The sequence below is a fragment of the Astatotilapia calliptera genome, chromosome 3 (genome assembly GCF_964374335.1).
Source record: "Astatotilapia calliptera chromosome 3, fAstCal68.1, whole genome shotgun sequence".
In the NCBI taxonomy this organism is placed as follows: domain Eukaryota; kingdom Metazoa; phylum Chordata; class Actinopteri; order Cichliformes; family Cichlidae; genus Astatotilapia; species Astatotilapia calliptera.
In genome coordinates, this window is record NC_137424.1 from 58,457,353 (window position 1) to 58,478,877 (window position 21,525).

At 44.8% G+C, this 21,525-nt stretch overlaps 1 protein-coding gene and 1 long non-coding RNA gene across 2 annotated transcripts in view; both read right to left on the reverse strand.

Moving 5' to 3' along the window:
- LOC145425560 (uncharacterized) overlaps nucleotides 1–21,525 on the reverse strand; it is a 270,059-nt gene that overhangs the window by 189,279 nt on the left and 59,255 nt on the right. The window lies entirely within an intron of this gene.
- LOC113019471 (tripartite motif-containing protein 16-like) lies at nucleotides 6,185–8,746 on the reverse strand. Its single transcript, XM_026163212.2, has one exon. The coding sequence runs from the start codon at nucleotides 8,729–8,731 to the stop codon at nucleotides 7,055–7,057; it is 1,677 nt and encodes a 558-aa protein (XP_026018997.2). The 5' UTR covers nucleotides 8,732–8,746; the 3' UTR covers nucleotides 6,185–7,054.

A 21,525-nucleotide genomic window follows, 5' to 3' on the forward strand; every position in this document is an offset into this window, starting at 1 on the left:
TTGTAGGCCTTAAGAGCCTATACTGGTGTTTTTATAAGTCATGTTTGACTTTATGCTTTTCTGAATAGTTGCTGGGATGCTTAGAACTCGAATTGCACTGCTTAAAATAGTTTATTTTGATGCACCTGCTGTTTTCTTTGCAAATTTGCATCATAGGATTGTTTTTCGTTTTTCCTGCAGTATATAAAAATTGGTGTATCTCAAAAATAAAACTATGAAGACACTCACAATAAATTTCCTGTTGTTGTAAACTATTTTTTGCAACTTTTTTGTATTGAAAGTTTTGAGGGATAAGCCTCTTAAATTTCTCCAAGTAGAAACATATGTAAAAAAAACAAAAACGATTTTCAATTTTTTTTGTAGTTTATTGCACCTTTTTGCAATTAATGTAGTTACTATGGACTTAATGCATACATATTATTAAAATATGGGCTATAACAGTTGTATTGATGTATAGCAACTTGAAATGCTCCCAAAAATGGCACTACAGCATGTAAAAATATAAAGTAAGCTCTGGCAGACTTGGTTCTATGGTAGGTCTTAAAGGGTTAATATTTAAACCTATTTTCTGCACATTCCAGCACATAAAATAAAATATTTTTTGTGTTTACACTCAGTCTTTCAAAAAGATGCAAGTAAAACACAGCAGAAAATAAATAAAATCAAAGACTAGCTGTCCTGTTTCTCTATTTTCACCTGTAAAGCAGGAGTGTGGTAGGCGGAGGTGTGCTCTGGTGCAGGTGTGCCGCAGCGGTCAGTGGAAGAATCCATGAGTTTCTCTGTGAATTTCCCATTACGTCTGTTGTGAATTTTAGCACTACGGTTAGCATTTACAGGATATTGTTTTATAGTGACATTATGCAGGAAAACTCTGTCATTCAATAAGGCCCCTTTGTTTTAGTTATTTTTCTCTTTGACCCAAGAATTGATGTGTGAGAATCACAGGCTGGTACAAGGTTGAAATACCACAGAGATCACTCCCTCAGCTACATTAGTTTCTTAATCTTTTAGGAGACGCCTGTTGAAGGCCAGATGGTTTGTTTCAGATTTCACTAATGAAAGAACTCTTTGTTTTGTGCCTTGAAAATATGTCGCTGAGATAATCACAATTGTAGCTGAACTGATAAACTACACAAAGGATGCTTCTTCACCCAAGGTCAGGAAGACGCTCCCTTATCTTGGTCTGTACTGGTTTAAACTGATAATCTGCTGTCTCATGAATTTTACCCTCTATATAAACTGTTGTACTTGTGAATAAAGTTGAGTCAATTTGGGAAGACAACCTGAAGCAGTCTCTGTTTTCTTGTTCTCCCAAGCTGCTCCCGAGCTCGTACTAACACGCTGAATGGCATGCTTGAATATTACCTGAGAATATATTTGACTGTGTTACAGACTAAGGTACATTCTCTGCTGATAGACGTCCACGCCTCGAAGGAAGTCGATCCACGGATTAGGCCTTGGAAACCGTTTCCTTCAACGTCGTTGTGCACTTGGTGCTTGTTTAGGGGTTTTTTTCGGTGTAGAAAGAAGTTTTCTTCCCATGTACAATGGACGCCAATGTTTTTGTCACTTTTTATGGAATAAAACTTAAAGTAAGGTCAGTAGTTCCACGCTTTAAACGCTACACGCTCATACTCTCTCCCGCACTATATATATATTATCCATTGTTGATCTGCAGACAGCTGTTGTCACTAACATCGCACTCGCTTACGTCACTGTCATGAGACATTCTGCAAAAAAATCACGGTTTTAGTAACGCAGTAACGCAGCGTTCCTACGGGAAAGTAACGGTAATCTAATTACCGTTTTTGCAATAGTAATCCCTTACTTTACTCGTTACTTGAAAAAAGTTACAAGCAACGCGTTACTGCCCATCTCTGCTCATGAGTAATATGTATGGGACTAATATTGTTGGTAATGATGCTCCCACATAGCAGACAGGTCTGGCCCGGATTTGGTGTCAAGCTGGCACTGCTGGCTGACTTCTGGCATGGTAAGTTGTATGTCATCCAGATATGGGCCCGGCCTGGTGTAGATGGCACTGTTTATATGATGGCATGCCATATCTGGCCTGAAATAATAAGTTGAAATTTCGAGGAAAATAAGTCAAAATTTCGAGTTATGGATCCCTTTTTTTTGTGGCAGAAACAGGTTTCCATAGGATATTGATGTTATGTAACAATGATGATAAAAACAATAGAACATAATTTGATTGAGCAAAACCAATTTATTAACAACTATTAGTATAAATAAAACATTCATTCTGTTATCTTTCAATAACAAAAGTCATTAAAGCAGACCTGTGCCCAAACCTCTTCCACTAACAGATCCTTTTCTATGTCGTTGTCATCAGCTAGATGCACAGAGGCATCCTGACTACCTCCATCAGCCACATTTCAAGTCACTACAGTCTTTTCACGCTCCCCTGTTTCACAAGAGTCAAATATCTCTGAAGAACACCACAGCACTTTTTAGCTTTCTCATGCACATCCAAGTCATGTAGTTGCAGTACCTCAACCACAGCATTGTCCAACTTATTTTGAGCCGCTTGTCTGATGGATGCTGTGTTCTGCTGTTTTCACAACAAGTTGGTGCTGGGGGACCAAACACGAGGGATGGGCCACACTATGGTGAGGCTACAGAGCGTGTGTCGACAAATCCAGGAAGTCTTTGATGAAGCGCGTATCAAGGCTTACTTCTTTAAGGATAAGTGACAATTAAACATGTTTATCCTCTACAATATACAGGCCTTTATATAATATAAATCCTTAAGGATTCAAATTTTTGTTACATTTTAAAAGTTCAAACCTCAGAGACACTAATTCCATATGTGATGAAGAAAATCAACAATCTTCATTTTCAGAAACTGGAACCAGCTTTAAATGTGACTAAAATAATGATAAAACACTCAATTCTCTAATCATTGACATTGTACTCTCTAACGAAACATTTGTGAATGTCACAAAATCTGAGATTAAAGATTTTCTTCAACGAAACCAGACCTCTGGAATGTCTTTTTCAGTTTAATGTGAATCACTGAAAGCCTATCTTCGAGTCCATATTATCTCATTTTCCGCAGCAAGAAAAAAAGCTGACACTGAGCACTTGAAACAGCTATTAGATGGCATTTTGCAGCTAGATATAACTATAGTCACTCATTATTGGAAAGCATCCTTAAAGAATGTCAGGCCCTCAAAATCAAATTTGATCTTATTTCAACACAGCAAGCAGCGCGACTTATCCTAACGTCTAGATGTACTTTTTACGAGTAAGGAGAGAAAATCAGCAGAGTGTTAGCATATCAAAAACGTCAAAAGTCATCCAAACAGTTTATCTCTGTAATAGCTGATGATTTATATACTACAGAGTCAAGCCAAGATGAGTCTGCTATGGACACCTTCTGTAGTCGCCACAATATAACCACAGTTGACCCTAAACTGGTTACTGAACTCAAAAGGGACCTCTCCATCCAGGAGGTCATGATGGCGATTGGTGGAATGCAAAGTGGCAAGACCCCTGGACCAGATTGTTTCCCATCTGAATTTTTAAAAATGTTTTCTAATGAACTTGCACCACTTCTGCTGTCAGTCTTTTCAGAGTCCTATTCTTTTGGCACTCTCCTTCCAGTCATGCGAGAAGCGGTTGTCTTGCTCATTCTGAAAAAGAATAAAAACCCTCTCCAATGTAGCTCATACCTGCCGATTTCACTGTTAAACACCGATGCGAAGATTCTCGCAAACATTTTATCACAGCGCTTAGAGGTAGCGTTACCAACAATCATTTCCACAGACGAATCTGGCTTTATCAAGGGCAGATACTCTTTCTTTAACATTGGACGTTTCTTAAGTATAATTCTTGACTCTCCCTCAACTGATACACCTGATCTGGTCACTTGATGCTTGATGCACTTGATGAGAAGGCCTTTGATCGGGTGGAGTGGGACTACCTTTTCTATACTTTGAGAAGATTTGGCTTTGGCCCCAGATTCATATCATGGGTTAAAACTCTCTACAATTCACCAGTGGCAGCTGTGCATACTAATAATATGCTGCTTGTTATTTTAAATTCTATAAGAGCACTAGCCAGGGTTGCCCTATCTCCACATTTGTTTGTCCCCACTATAGAGCCCTTAGCATCAGCCATACAGCAAGATACTAGTATCAGTGGAGTCGTCTGAGGAGGCCAAGAATACAATGTTTCACTTTACGCAGACGATCTATCTCTTTATAACTGACCCCACACTAAACACCTCAAAACTACTAAGCTGTCTGCAAACGTTTGGTTCAATGTCTGGCTACAAAATAAATCCTCAGAAAAGTGAATTCATCCCAATCAGTACAGCTGCAAAAAATATCCCATCTAATTCAAAATCAATAATAAGAAGTTTAAATCCCTTGGAATCGGGATCTCCAGCTGTTACAAATATCTTTATAAAGCAAACTACCTGCCAATGTTGGAGAATCTGGAAAAAGGACATCCATTTCTGGAATTTATTATCCCTTTCCCTCTGTGGGAGGATTAACTTATTTCAAATGAATGTGTTGCCAAGGCTCCTTTCCCTATCCCTATATTTGTAACAAACATTTCTTCAGCCCTTTAGACAAGTTATGACAAGTTAATTGGAACAAGAAGAACCCACATTTAAGAAAGAACATCCTGCAAAGGCCATGTCCACAGGGTGGACTGGCTCTGCCTAACCTTCAGTTTTATTATTGGTCAGCCAATATTAGAGTACTGCTCCATTGGAGGTGTGACATTGATCATTTAGACTACATAGTCTTTCTCTCTTTGTACCAATTATTGGAAACAATATGTTTGCCCCCTCCTTGTTAGGTGGAGGCTTTCAGGTTTGGTGTAAAAATGGCATTCTGTCAATATAAGACCTTTATATAAGCAACAAATTTGCCTCTTTCAAGCAGCTGGTAAACAGGTGTTCAATACCCAAATATAATCTTTTTAGATATTTACAACTACAAAACTTTGTATCCTCGCATACTGATTGCTTCCCCTCTCATCCAAGTGGTGATAGTTTCAAAAGTTGCATTCGATCAGAAACAAATTATGGGTAACATATATAATAAACTAATCCAACACTAGCTCAACCACTCTTAATCATCTAAAGGTAAAGTGGGAAAAGGATTTACACGTTGAAATCTCAGGGGAAGACTGGCTGAAAATTATAAGAAGGATTTATTCATCTTCAATTTGCCAACGTCATACTGTTATTCAGTTTAAAATTGTACATCGACTACACTGGTCAAAGACTAAATTTCAAGACTTAGACCAGATCTGGATCCTACCTGTGACAAATGTGAGCAGGCTACAGCCACCCTTCTACATACGTTCTGGACATGTTCAATGCTTCATCAGTTTTGGAAATTAGTTTTCGCTACTCTTTCAAAGATTTTGGGATAGCCATTTGGTCCTTGTCCCTTACTTTATTTGGTACCGGGGAGTCTTCTTGTTGGTTTATGAAGTGTGTAAGTATCCTCCCCCATAAAAAGTGTTTCAGCTCGTATAGTGGCAGGATTACACCTGTTGATTCCCCTGCAGCAATGTGAAGCTTATTCACACTGCCCAAACCCACCACGTGAGCAGGGTCATGATATCATTTATGTCATGTGTTTTCCACGATCGCTCCCCTCCCATCCGGGAGGGGCTCAGAGTAGAGCAGCTGCTGCTCCACATCGAAAGGAGTCAGCTGAGGTGGTTCGGGCATCTGACAAGGATGCCCCCTGGGCGCCTCCTGGGTGAGGTGTTCCAGGCATGTCCCACCGGGAGGAGGCCCCGGGGCAGACCCAGGACACGCTGGAGAGATTATATCTCTCGGCTGGCCTGGGAACGCCTTGGTATTCCCCCGGATAAGCTGGAGGAGGTGGCTGGGGAGAGGGAGGTCTGGGCCTCTTTGCTTAGGCTGCTGCCCCCGCGACCCGGCCTCGGATAAAGCGGATGAAAATGGATGGATGGATGGATGGTTTTCCACGATCGCTATGAGACACAAATGCTCAGACTGTAAGTGTTAACACATCTTCTTATTTCATTCCCATCACATAAAAACACTAAGCAGTGGATGCCTGTTAAATGTTTGCTTCCCACACCAAAAGTTTCTGACTTTGTGCAACAGACTCGCTGTGATCTAGGGAATTGTGCACCACATATAACAGTTGTGTTACACTTTATTCTGCTTTAGCTGGAAGCTGATGAAGGACATTCAGAGAATGTGTCATTATTTCAAACTGGAAACTTAAGGCTGCAAACCCGTTTCAGAAATCCTCTAGATTGAATGAATCTCATTTGTTTCACTGTTTTTGATTCACTTCTTGAAACAGGGAAGGTATGGTTAGATGATACTTGTTGGGTGCAACAACCAGGCTCCCCTGAAACCACACCCTGAACCCACTGTTCAACCCCTCCCCTGCAGCTGAGCCACAAATTACACTGTGTCATCACTATAACTGCATGTGTACAATGTCGATATTGATGTTATGTAACAATGATGATAAAAAAAAACAATATGAGAACATAATTTGATTGAGCAAAACCTATTTATTAACAACTATTAGTGTAAATAAAACATTCATTCTGTTATCTTTTAATAGCAAAATAACATTAAAGCAGTGTCCAAACCTCCTCCAGATCCTTTTGTATGGTGCTGTCATCAGCTCGATGCACAGGTGACTAAAATAATGATAAAACAATCAATTCTCTAATCATTGACTAACTGATGAATCACTGCAGCTCCAATATATTGTTGCATTTGACAACCCACTACAGCAACTACAGAATAAAACCACTAACCAGACTGATGACAGATTTCAAACATGCTGAATATGAAGAGTAGTATCATTTAAACTCACATGATTATCAGCCATAAGAACAAATTCAGATTTATATTGATTTAAGGTATATAAATGTAAGTACAGTTTGAATCAGTGCAATATTATTTTCACACATCAATGGACCACTGAACTTCTCAGCTTCTAAAATGTAAAGCCTCATTTAGAAACTACACAAGTACATATAATGGTCAGGGATCAACATGAACCTGTCGTCTCTATTTGACTTTAATCAACTCTGCAGTGGCTCCAGCTGAAAAATAAAGCCAAAGACCAGCATAGAGCGGCTGAGTGAATGTGGTCTGGACTCTGTGGAGGAGAGTCATGGTTTCAGAGATGCTGTAGAAAGACAGAATACCTGCTCTGTGATCCAGGTACACGCCTACTCTGGAGGGCCGAGGACCTGAGAGGACAGTTTGGACATTGTTGTGCCAAAATTTAAAACCATTTGAGTCATAACGTAATGACCAAGATTTGTCATTGTATCCAAATCCACATTCATCGCCCCACTCTGCTCTGCTGATATTCTTGTATGCGACTGCAACGCCAACTCCTCCTCCTCTCCACTCCACCTCCCAGTAACAACGTCCAGTCAGACTCTCTCTACTCAGGACCTGACACCATTCAGTGAATCTGTCTGGATGACGAGAATAAGACTGTTTTTTTTCCATAAATGTTACTTTTCTGTTCCCCTCAGATAATAACAGATATCTGTTTGCTGTGTTTGGATCCAGTGTGATTTGACGTGAATATTTTAAGAATCCAGCTCTGGTCTTTGGCTCTGCTGGTGACAGTAAAACATCCACTTCAGTGACTGTCAGTGAGATGTTTGTCCATTCCTCTCTCAGAATGTCCTGTAGTTTATCTCTGGTCTCTGACACAGCTGCTGTCACATCCTCAAAGTAGCTCAGAGGACGAATATTGATGCTGGATGAGTGTGTAGACTCACTGAGTGCTGACAGTGAGGGGTAGTTGTGTAGAAACTGGTTGTGATCCTCTGTGTGTGAGAGCTGCTCCAGCTCGCCGTCTTTCCTCTTCAGCTCAGCGATCTCCTGCTCCAGCTTCTCCTGAAGCTCTTTGACTCGACTCACTTCAGTTTCCTGCTGGGATCTGACCTGCTGCTTCACATCAGAGCTTCTTTTCTGGATGAGACGGATCAGCTCAGTGAACATCTTCTCACTGTCCTCCACTGCTTTATCAGCAGAGCCATTGATGGCCTCCACCTCCTGTTGAAGCAGCTTCACATCTTTCTCTCGCTCCTGGATTCTCTCCTGGATGTTTAGTCGTCTCACCTCGAGCTCCTTCTGCTTCTCAGTCCTTTCTGCTGCAGCTGGGACTGTTTCATGGCCTTTATGTTCATCCATTGTGCAGAGATAACAGATACTCTGCTGATCAGTACGACAGAAAATCTTCATCACCTCATCATGACGAGAGCAGATGTTCTCCTGGAGCTTCTTGGAGGGGGCCACCAGCTTGTGTTTCTTTAACGGAGCTGCATCATAGTGAGGTTGGAGGTGTTTCTCACAGTAAGAGGCCAGACAGACTAAACAGGACTTGATAGCTTTCAGCTTCCTCCCAGTGCAGACATCACAGGCCACATCTTTAGGTCCAGCATAGCAGTGATCAGCTGGAGCAGCTTGGAGTCCAGTCTTCTTCAGCTGCTCCACTAAAGCTGCTAACATGATGTTTTTCTCCAGGACAGGCCTCGGTGTGAAAGTTGTCCTGCACTGAGGGCAGCTGTGGATTCCCTTCCTGTCCTCTTCATCCCAGAAACTTTTAATACAGTTCCTGCAGTAGCTGTGTCCACAGGTTGTAGTCACCGGATCCTTCAGTAGATCTAAACAGATGGAACAAGAGAAGGTTTCTCGGTCCAGCTGAACTCCTTTCTGCGCCATTTCTCCTCTCAGTGTCAGTGACTGTGTGAGTTTCTCTTCCTTATAACTGAAACTAGTCTGATCTCTGATCTCAACAACATGTGTTTCTGCAGTGAATGGAGCCTGTCAGCTCTTACATGTCACCACATGTTGGTTACACCCATCTTCAAAGTGCAGATCTGAAGGCAAGGGAACGAGGAAACACGTGGACAGAGAGGAGGTGCTGTGTTTAAGAGCAGGAAGAAGAGGGAGGGTTATCAGGCTGTGCTTCATTCCAGGAAGAGGAGCAGTTAGAGAGCGATACTGTGTGTTTAACTTTTGTTTTATTTTCTGCTTACTTCAGTTTTTAAGCTTGTTAACCCTTTCTTCTACATAAATGAATTAAAAAAATCCAGTATCAATGAACACTGGACATAAATGTCTCATGGTTTTAGTCACATGACCAGATTCTAAACCTGTAACTGTCAGAGTCTGCTGCATTAATGAAAGCATATATATAGCATGGATATTGTGGCGAACTCAGACAAGGAGGAGATGGAGGTATCGTTTGGTCTTGCTTCCCGTGAGCTAGCCAGGGAGCACAGCCGTTTATTAACATTTGCAGAAGAACACTGCCGCTAGCTAACTGCTCAGCGCGGCAACAACAACAACAACACACAGGGCGCCCTCTGACCCCGGAAGGACACACCGTCACAGCGAGAGGGCGTCACCCATCACTATGGCAACATAAACAAAACATAACTGTACAAACAGAACCCCGAACAGCCCTGACCCGCTACAATATGTTAGCAGACATATTGTTGTTGTCCAATGTTGTTTTTTTATGTTGCTGTAACAAGATGAGGGCTGATAAATGCCACTGCATTGCTTTGAACAGCATAAAGTTGGTCTTCCTTGGTCTCTTGTGTTCTGAGGGCCTCTGGATGTCTGGAGTTTTGATCTCCTCCATACCTGCTTCATGCCCTGGGGGACGGGGCTGTTGCCCCCCCACACCCTCTAGCAGATCATTACATGAAGGAACCTTTTAAAAAAAACAAGCGCGTCCATGCTCACAGGTGTACACACGGGTGTTCACACACACAAACTACACCCTTTTTGGCTCCTACCTCAAAGCACACTGTGTTCTGTTGATCTTATGTGCTGCACAATAATGTTTAATATTTAGTATTTACTGTCATATTCCCATATATCATTGTGATGTTGTTTATTCTATTACTCTTGTTCTCTTCTGCTTGTTTTCCTTTTTCTTTCTCAACAGGTGATCCAGGTGATCGATATATGCATTTTCTTTTTCTTTTTTTTTTCCCTGCCCATTCTGTTGGTTTTTGTTTTTTGCCCTTCTCCCCCGTCCCTCTTCTCAGCTGTTTCTCTTTCCCTCTTTCTTTCTCCCCTTCTTTCCCCCAGTCAAGTCTGTCCCGTATTCAGCAAGTGAAAATAAAATAAACAATAAAAGGTGAATCAAATAGACCATTATGGCAAGGCTGGGATGGTCAATTTGGTAAAGTAAACCCGTTGGGCATCTTTCTTTGCCTTTAGACAATAATTCTGATGGCAAAAGAGCCAAACGGGACAGGCAAAAACAAACAAACAAAAAAAAAACAACAAAAAAAAAAACAACAGCAACAACAACACACAGGGCACCCTCTGACCCCGGAAGGACACACCGTCGCAGCGAGAGGGCGTCACCTGTCACTATGGCAACATAAACAAAACATAACTGTACAAACAGAACCCCGAACAGCCCTGACCCGCTACATAGCCCCCACCTAAGGGGTCAGTCGTCCCCGACGACCCCATTACCCCACACAAAGTCCTACAAATGTCCAGGTGCCTTCTTTTGGCGCACCGGCCGGTCACGACCGGCGGGGGAAAAGTCACTCGGGTCAGAACGTGGGGTGCCACCATCATCCCCTGCCCCGGCGTCTGCCGGAGCGAGCGGTCGGTACGGTGAGAGCCTGTCCCGGTGCAACACCACCATGCGCCCCGGGCCCGGCATGCGGATACGGTACACCATGTCTGTTAGCCGCTCCACGACCTCTGCCGGCCCTTGCCAGTGACTGCAGAGTTTGGGGGACACTCCTCTCTTGCGAACCGGGAAGTACACCCAAACCTTGTCGCCAGGCATGAAAACCCCCCCTCGGCACTTGGTGTCGTAGGCTCTTTTCTGTCGTACTCCGGCGCTGGCCTGGGCCTGGCGGGTGTAGTCATGAACCACCTGCAGCCGCTCCCTCAGCCTCCTGTAGTAGTCCGTCTCTGGCCCACCATCAATCTCCGGCTCGGGGGGGGACCCGAACACCAGATCCACAGGCGTCCGGAGCTCCCGTCCAAACATCAGAGCGGCAGGTGTGCACTGGCTGGACTCCTGCACCGCAGTCCAATACGACCAAAGGACCAGAGGCAGATATCGGTCCCAATCCCGCTGGTAGCGGCTGGTGAGAATGGCGAGCTGGGTGGCCAGCGTGCGGTTGAAGCGCTCAACCAAGCCATCGCTTTGTGGGTGGAGCGGTGTGGTTCTCGTCTTCTCCACCCCCAGTCGCCGGCAGATCTCCCCGAAGACCTTCGATTCGAAGTTACGCACCTGGTCACTGTGGAGCTCAGCCGGGACCCCAAAACGGGTGAACATCTCCTCCACCAGCTTCTCGGCCGTCGTCGTTGCGCTCTGGTCCGGCACCGCGTAGGCCTCTGGCCACTTCGTGAAATAGTCCATAGCCACCAACACATACCGGTTCCCTGACTCTGTGACGGGGAAAGGCCCTAGGACGTCCACTCCCACTCTTTCCATTGGGGCCCCCACCAGGTACTGCTGAAGGGGGGCAGTGGAGCGTTGGTTTGGGCCCTTCTGTGCCGTGCAGGTGTCACAGCAGTGCACATGAAGTTCCACATCCCGTCGACAGCCAGGCCAGTAGAACCGTCCCCTGAGGTGGCGGAGAGGTTTGGCGTTCCCATAGTGTCCTGCCCCCACCAAGCCGTGGACCAGCTCAAGCACCTGCGACCGCAGCGACCGAGGCACCAACAGCTGCAGGAGATCTCTGCCCTGACCGGGGGCCCGCCATCTCCGGTACAGGAGGCCGTCGTGGGTCTCCAGATTGTTGTGCTGGGAGTAGTAGGCCTTCACCTCGGGCTCCTCTCCCAACACCCCCATCCAGGCGGGGCATTGCGCCGCCTCTAGCCAGGCCCCCACCTGAACCAACGTCGCGTCGGCCTCCTGCTCCCGCTTCAGCTGCTGCGTTGTCAATGGGAGCCACCCCCCTCCGCCGGCTGTGGCCTGAGCAGTAGCCACCCCCAGCACCTCCTGAACCCCTTGATGAACCGACGGTAGTAGGAGGCTAGGCCCAGGAAGCTCCGCAGTTCTTGGACGTTGGAGGGAGTCGGGCAGTCCCGGACTGCAGCCACTTTTGCGGGGTCAGTGGCTACACCTCGAGCGCTGATCACATGGCCCAAGAACGTGGTCTCTCTCGCCAACAACCGGCATTTGAGGGGTTGAGCCGCAGCCCAGCTCGTCGGATGGCACTCAAGACCTCGCTCAGGTGAGACAGTGCACTGTCGAAGTCGCCACCGTGCACCAACAGGTCATCCAGGTACACAACGCAGCGGCTACGAGGGATATCCACGAGCACCCTCTCCATCAGCCTCTCAAACGTCGCTGGCGCATTGCAGAGCCCAAATGGCATGACCCTGAACTGCCACAGCCCCTGTCCAATGGTGAATGCAGTCTTACGGTGTGTTCACACCGAACGCGATAGAGGCGGCCAGAGCGTCAGGTTTACATGTAAAGTTAATGGAAAGGCGCGATGACCCGCGATTGTGGCTCCCGCAAAAATTCGGAAGCAGATTTGCGTCGCGAAAACGCCTGAAACGCGCGTCAGTGTAGCGCGTTTCAGGCGTTTGACTCGCGAAAAAAAAAACGCGTGTGAGTTTTTGTGTTGCATTTTGTGCATACGCGCGTTTCGCGTCTACCGCTCGAGTTGGAAAAATCTGAACTCCAGCGTCAAATCGCGCCGCGACAACCAATCAGGAGCTTGGTGACGTGGCTGTTACCTAGGTCAAAGGGGCAGATCCAGCCAAAGCCTTTCATACTTCAATGGAAGGAAGGCTAATCAATGCCATAGCAAACAACCCGGAGCTCTACGACACCAGCTGCTTTCTGTACCGAGACAGGAATATAAAGGACCGAGCTTGGAGGAAGATATGTGAAGAGATCGGGCAACCTGGTAAGTTCATTCATTTCTCTTAAGTTTTCTCTAAAGTTTTCGCTGACCCGGGGAAGCTGCACAAAAGCTAGCAAGCCACCGCTATTTTCCCTCTGACATACAAATACCGTTCTGCTTTTATGCATGTTGTCATTTAGGAATATATTTTGTTTATTAATAAACAGCACACAGTGGTCCCGCTGTTCATCTGTCACTGCTTCGCTTTTTCGCTGATTTTCTTTTTCTATTTTTTTTTTTTTTGCACCGTACAGCATTGCATTCTGCAGCCTGATTGACAAATCTCCTTCGTGTCGTGTCTCCTGCGCTTGCCAAATTTATCATGTTTGGTTTTGATAACTATCACGTCCAATAGAAAAAACAGCACAAAAATACCCATAACTATGAGCCTCATTCGGAAATACACACCTGCACCGCGAGGGAAAAAGGTGCACGAAAGTGGCAGGCAGATGAAGACAAACCGCGGCATAATAATACTTTTACGTTTTGCAATCTACAAAGGTTTGCACTTTGAGAATCAATTGTGAGAACTGTGACCAATGTTCATGTGTGTGGGGAAAACAGTGTATAAAGTGCGTGACCAGGGGCTAGTTATTCTGAGAACCCCTGCTGCAATAAATGAGGGACCACTGTCTACTCTGATTATTATATTCAACCTGTTAACATTTAATACTGTATTGATAGAACCAACTGATTCTGAAGCAGAGCATCCCCGGTCCCTGAGCTCCTGCTGCTGCACCCACAGGTATGTACAGCAAGCACTGATACCTTTTTAGTCGGTGGGATTGCCTTGTGATCACCTTTACTAAATATCTACAACCAATCTGATTATATCCTGTTTTTGTTTTGTTTGTTTTTTTCAATGTTGAAATTAAAATCTAGTAGCAGCCTTCTCATTTCTTTGTGTTTTGTGCTGTTTTACAGGCCCACAGGGGAGGACGGCTCCGAGGCAGATGAGGGACGGGTCCCAGGACGGTCCATCGGCGGTGGAGCTGGCCATCCTGGAGTCCCTGAAGAGGCCACGCCAGTCTCCAATGGAGCATTTCCTCCTCAGCCTTGTTCCTGCTCTGGAGAGCAGCTGGGTCCTTTTTATTCCTGTCTCTCTGTAAATTCTTATATTTTATATATTTATGTTTAATGTTTTTCTGTTTGAGAATTTTAATATTATTTCAAATAAATGTTTATAATGACTAATGTCTCAGTTCTACTACACAGCAAATGTTGGCACACGACTTGACACATGTAGAATTTATTTCATATTATACTAATGACAAAATATACTAATACAGTGGGATGCAAAGGTTTGGGCAACCTTGTTAATAGACATCATTTTCCTGTATAAATCATTGGTTGTTACAATAAAAAATGTCAGTTAAATATGTCATACAGGAGACAGACACAGTGATACTTGAGAAGTGAAAAGAAGTTTACTGGATTTACAAAAAGTGTGCAATAATTGTTTAAACAAAATCAGGCAGGTCCATAAATTTGGGCACCACAAAAAATAAATGAAATAAATATTTAGTGTATATCAATGTGTGTGTCTCCTATATGATATATGGGGTGCCTTTGTCTGGACGTGCTTCCCATCCAGAGCTGCACAGCACAGAGGAAAGTTCAGACGCTCCTGGAATCCCTCTGTGATGGACCGCCAGTCTCCAGGTGAAGGCACAGCCATGAAGTCGTCCACTAGACAGTCCCAGATGGCCGTCGCTACCTGGGGGGTGATCTGACACCCCGACTCTGAAACTGAACGCTTGGTCCTGAAGGAGTCCCCGGTGACAAGGAACCTGGACAAAATTGTTCAAAATCAGTATTATGTGTACTGCAGTTACAAAATACATTATTCAAATTCCAAAATACTTTTGTGATGTCAGATTTAAATCAAAACTTAAATCTTACATAAAACATTTTGTAATTACAAGGATAATTACAAAATGTATTGTAACCCCTATAGACATGGTTACTAGTATTTTCTTGTTTTTACCTGGTATTATTATTTCCGACACCCCTTGAACACACTTTGATTTTCCGTAGTTCAGTGAATGCAACAAAAGCACGTTGCTGCATTAAGCTAGGCAAAACGGAGCAAGACACCGAGAGCAAATAACAAGCTACACAAGGCCTTTATGTGTTTTACTCTCGACCAAAACCAGGCAGAGCGTGTATTTGTTTCTTGGGAATTCCGACTGGTTTTTTGTGATCCTGGATCTGAAGTGGTTCTGGATATGGATGGCGAGCCAGACCCTGTGAAAACTCTTGGCGAATCCAAAAGCAGTGTGGCCAGCTGTTCTGGATGCAGGAGTAGAGCTACAGTCTGAATTACTTCGAATCGCAGGATTTCAGATAAGCAAGAGCAAAAACTGCTTACTTCATACGGATTGTTTCTCTGGGAAACTATTGAACTCCCAATATCCTGCTCATCAGGAGTCAGGTCTAAAGAGACTACTTATTTTATTTTATTTTATTTTGTTGTTATTTTCAAAAGAGCGCTCTTCTCTGTTGATCTTCTGTTAATTTTCTATGCTGTTTACATTGGATTATTGCACCACTGTAACATTGTAATAAATCTGCCGGCTGTTCAACACTCAATTCTCTCAAATTTATTTTACTCCTCTCGAATCTAGTCTATAAGTTTAACCCTACTATACTAAGCAGGTGTTACATAAAAGTGGCGAGCCAGCCAGGAGGAGTTTGGCTATTTAATGCCTTTAATCCAATCATTGGCACACAGTTGGCAGTTTTATGACAATTTTTGCACATTTTTCCACTGAAGTAACATGGATGTCATTGAACGTGAACGTATCAAGGTACCAAATGCTGTACTAATCAGTGGGTTTTCTGGTACAGAGACTGATGAAGAAGTTGTTAAGTTTTTGCAACACTATGGTTCTATTGCACGAACAGTGAAAATTGCTAGTTCTGACCCTGACTTTAAAGATACAGTTATAGTTGAGTTTGAGTATGGCACAGCCATTGAGTCGATTCAGGGTGAACTACCCTGTCACAGAACAACATCTGACCCAAATGTAGTTCACAGCATCCAACTCTTATCCCCAATTTACAGTGCTAAGCTAACGGCTAGTACTACAGAGTCTTACCTTTCTAATTTAAAGGGTATTGCTAAGGTGAGTGGGGTAGATTATGAGAAAATGCTACTTAGTGAACTTAACAAACTTCAGGCCTCTGCTGGGGAAAGGGAGGGTACAGCCCCCTCTAAGGTCATTTCAGTAGATGACCCAGTCCCTTCAATACCTGGTTCTGTTTTGAGACGACCAAGCAGTGAAACTATCCCACCCACTCTGACCACTGACACCATCAATCCTTCCCTTACTGACAGACCAGCTCCTATTTTGAACCCTGAACACTTGACCACACCTGAAGTCCAGAGGGTCATTGTGGAGCACATTGTCAAAAGTACTGATATGTCCCAATCCTATCCAAGCTCTGTAAAATTCAGGTCCTTTTCTGGAAAAACTCCATGCCCTAATACGGAGGTTGACTATGACACTTGGCGAAGTCATGTTGAGTTTTATCTTGCAGATTCTTCTGTTCCTGAAAGACAAGTAGTACGGAAGATCATTGACAGCCTCTTACCGCCAGCTGCAAACATTGTTAAACAATTGGGTCCCTTGTCCAGCCTCAAAGACTTTTTGAGCTTGCTTGATTCTGCATATGGAACTGTAGATGACGTTGATGAGCTGTTCGCAAAATTCTTGAGTACAAACCAAAATGCTGGCGAAAAACCTTCAGCCTATGTGCACAGGCTGCAGACTACCCTTGACAAAGTTGTAAAAGGGGGAGGAGTCCCAGTTAGTGATTTCGATCAGCAGCTTTTGAAGCAGTTCTGTAGGGGATGCTGGGATGATAACCTAATCGCTAGCCTCCATCTAGAGCAAAAGAAATCCAGTCCACCCTCCTTTTCTGAGCTGCTTTTACTCTTGCGAACAGAGGAAGATAAGCAGGCAGCCAAGTCAACTCGCATGAAGCAGCACTTGGGAATTTCAAAAGTAAAGGTGCAGTCCAATCCTTTAAATGTTTACCCAACCACTGAGTTTCAAGCTGCTGCTGCTACTGACAGCTCCGCTCAAGCATCTGCCAAGAAACTGCAAAAACAAATTGCTCAACTGCAAGAACAGTTAAGTTCCTTAAAAGCTTCAATGGAAACCATGGTTGCAAAGAAACCTCAGGCAAAGTTCCCAAAAGCTGTAAAGAAACAGCAGCTAAAGGAGGCACAAACACAGAACTCTCCGTTGAAAAATGAAGGCTTTGGCAAAAACAAAAAGCCTCGCCCATGGTTCTGCTTTAACTGTGGCGAGGATGGCCATATAGCTCCCTCTTGTGACAATGAGCCGAATCCCAGTACTGTTGAAGCCAAGCGGAAAGAGCTAAGGGTAAAACAAAAAGCTTGGGAAGACCAATGTGACTCTGATTTAAACTAGTTCCTGTTTCAGTTGAGGGACAAACTGGAACTAGAAGCGACAAAAGTCCCACTCAAAACCGCCCAACAAAAAAGTGTTGTGTACGAACAAGTATGCGTCATTCCAGCTTTCCAAAGGGCTTAATTGGCAAGAAGTGCACAGCTAATGTCAACATAGCTGGAGTGAGTTGCAATTCTTTGTTAGACTCTGGGTCGCAAGTAACGACTATTTCACACTCATTTTACCAGAGACATTTGTCTGATCTTCCCATCCAGCCAATCAGTGACTTAGATGTTGAGGGTGCAAATGGACAAGTTGTACCTTATCTAGGGTATGTAGAAGTTCCAATTGGCTTTCCAAAGGAGTTTGTTGAGTCTGAGCCCCAAATTTCTACATTAGCTCTCATTGTCCCTGATTTACGTTCCAGCACAGACTTACCAGTTTTAATTGGTACAAATGCCCTTGATGTTTTATATGAGGAACACTGTAGGGATACTCCTATTTCATCAGCTGTCTATGGCTATAGTCAGATTTTAAAAATCCTTGAACATAGACATGAAACAAAAAGCACAGGAAAGCTTGGACTAATGACACTGAAGGGCAACACACCTTACGTAATACCAGCTCATGAAAGGGTTTGCCTAGAGAGTTACGCCCACCTAAATTCACCAACCACTGACAGATGGGCAGTTGTAGAGCAGCCAACTTCCTCAGCCCTTCCGGGAGGAATCTTTGTCGATTGCTGCCTTATCACAGTGCCACGTCAAAGTCCTTACAAGCATCCTATTTGGATCAGAAACGAAACCGATCATGACATCATCCTTCCTGGCAACTGCGTTCTTGCTGAACTACACATTGCAGACCAAGTCCTTGAAACTCAAACCACGTCGAGTGCAAACTCTGCAGGCTGTTGCAGCCTGTCTGCAGACTCATGTTCATTACCCAGTGACCAGTTGACCTTTGATTTTGGCGATTCACCTCTGCCCAAGGAATGGGAAAGTCGGGTCACGCAGAGTCTTAGTGCCTACCGTGACGTTTTTGCATGCCACGATCTCGACTTTGGCCATGCCACTAAAGTTAAGCATAAGATCAAGCTTAAAGACGAAACGCCTATAAAACAGAGATCGCGGCCCATTCATCCAAATGACTACGAAGCAGTCAGGAAACACCTTAAAATGCTTCTCGATGCTGGGGTAATAAGACAGTCAGAATCTCCCTTCTCATTCCCCATCGTTGTAGTCAAGAAAAAGAATGGTGAGGTACGCCTCTGTGTGGATTACCGCAAGCTTAATGTGCAAACGGTAAAAGATGCTTACGCGTTGCCAAACCTCGAAGAGACCTTCTCCGCCCTATCTGGTTCAAACTGGTTTTCTGTCATGGACTTGAAGTCAGGCTATTACCAGATAGAGATGGAGGAGGAGGATAAAGCCAAAACAGCCTTCGTATGCCCACTGGGGTTTTATGAGTTCAATCGAATGCCCCAAGGCATCACAAATGCTCCCAGCACCTTTCAGAGGTTAATGGAGAGGTGTATGGGAGACATTAATCTCAAGGAGGTACTCGTCTTCCTAGACGATTTGATTGTTTTCTCAGACTCCCTCGAGCAACATGAACAGAGGCTAAAGCATGTTTTGGACCGTCTTCGTGAATATGGCTTAAAGTTGTCCCCGAAAAAATGTCGCTTTTTCCAGACATCAGTTAAATATTTGGGCCATATTGTCTCCAAAAATGGTGTGCAAACAGATCCTGAAAAGGTTGCTACTATCAAGACCTGGCCAGTGCCACAAAACTTGAAACAGCTGAAGTCATTCTTAGGGTTCACAGGCTATTATCGCCGATTTGTTAAGGACTATTCAAAGATAGTCCGGCCCTTAAACGATCTCACATGTGGCTATCCACCTCTCAGAAAAGGCCAGAAGCAATCAGGCACTTCCAAATATCTCAATCCTCGAGAACCCTATGCAGACAGATGGACGCCTGTTTGTCAGTCAGCCTTTGAATGCATTAAGGAGAAGTTAACATCATCCCCTGTATTGGGGTTTGCAGATCCAAAGCTCCAATATGCTCTGCACACTGACGCTAGTACCACGGGCCTGGGTGCCGCTCTTTATCAGGAGCAGGATGGTAAAATGCGCGTCATTGCCTATGCTAGTAGGGGATTGACACCAAGCGAGACCAGATATCCAGCTCATAAGCTAGAATTTCTAGCTCTGAAATGGTCCATTGTCGAAAAATTCCATGATTACCTTTACGGTAACGAGTTCATCGTTGTAACGGATAACAACCCGCTTACATATATTCTGACCACGGCAAAACTTGACGCAGCGAGTTATCGCTGGTTAGCAGCGTTGTCTACCTTCAACTTCCAAATCAAATACAGAGCTGGGAAGGCTAACCAGGATGCCGACGGCCTATCACGGAGGCCTCATCAAACTCTGGCTGCAGATAGTGTGACATTGGAAGAGGAAAACAGGATTCAACAACTCACCTCACGCCTTCTCGGATCCCTTCCAAGCTCTAACAGTGTATGCCCTGACACTGTAGCAGCTATATGTAATAAGCATCTTCTCAATGAGAACAGTGAGAACTCACCTTGTGTCATTCTGGTTGAGTCCTTGGCTATGAGTGCTGATGCCATTCCTGATGCATACAGTGATGCTGAAACATCTGGTCAAGTAGCTGCTCCCTTGTTTTCTGAGCATGAGCTTAAAGAACACCAAAGATCTGACCCAAGCATAAACCACGTCATTCAGTTACTAGAATCTGGTGCTGATGTTCCATGCGAAAACAGGTCTGAAACATTTGACATAAAACTGATGCTCAGAGAATGGAAACGTTTTGAAATGAGAAATGGCCTTCTGTATAGGAAACGACAGTGTGACTCAGTTACAACTTACCAGCTTGTACTCCCTGTCTCTCTTAGGTCTACTGTTCTCAAGCTGCTCCATGATGATATGGGTCATATGGGGTGGGAGAGGACTCATGATCTAGTGAGGGCAAGATTTTATTGGCCTAAGATGGGTGCTGATATTGAGACTAAAATAAAGAACTGTGGTCGTTGTGTTAGAAGGAAGTCCTTGCCTGAAAAAGCAGCACCACTGGTTAACATCAAAACCACACGCCCAATGGAATTGGTGTGTATGGACTTTCTTTCTATTGAACCCGACAGTAAGAGTACCAAAGACGTGTTGGTCATCACAGATCATTTCACGAAATATGCAGTGGCCTTGCCCACCCGAGACCAAAAGGCAACCACTGTGGCCAAAAATCTTTGGGAAAACTTTTTAGTTCACTATGGGTTCCCCGAACGCCTCCATAGTGACCAGGGGAGGGATTTTGAGTCACATGTTATTAGGGAATTGTGCTCAACCACAGGCATTAAAAAAGTAAGGACCAGTCCTTATCACCCGAGAGGTAACCCCGTTGAGCGATTCAATCGCACCCTGCTTGGTATGCTGGGCACCCTGAAGGATGAGCAAAAGATTCATTGGCGTGATTTTGTCAAGCCTCTTACCCACGCCTACAACTGTTCAAAGAGTGAGGTTACTGGTTTTAGCCCTTACGAGCTAATGTTTGGTCGAAAACCCAAGTTACCAGTCGACCTTGCTTTGTGGGTGGAGCGGTGTGGTTCTCGTCTTCTCCACCCCCAGTCGCCGGCAGATCTCCCCGAAGACCTTCGATTCGAAGTTACGCACCTGGTCACTGTGGAGCTCAGCCGGGACCCCAAAACGGGTGAACATCTCCTCCACCAGCTTCTCGGCCGTCGTCGTTGCGCTCTGGTCCGGCACCGCGTAGGCCTCTGGCCACTTCGTGAAATAGTCCATAGCCACCAACACATACCGGTTCCCTGACTCTGTGACGGGGAAAGGCCCTAGGACGTCCACTCCCACTCTTTCCATTGGGGCCCCCACCAGGTACTGCTGAAGGGGGGCAGTGGAGCGTTGGTTTGGGCCCTTCTGTGCCGTGCAGGTGTCACAGCAGTGCACATGAAGTTCCACATCCCGTCGACAGCCAGGCCAGTAGAACCGTCCCCTGAGGTGGCGGAGAGGTTTGGCGTTCCCATAGTGTCCTGCCCCCACCAAGCCGTGGACCAGCTCAAGCACCTGCGACCGCAGCGACCGAGGCACCAACAGCTGCAGGAGATCTCTGCCCTGACCGGGGGCCCGCCATCTCCGGTACAGGAGGC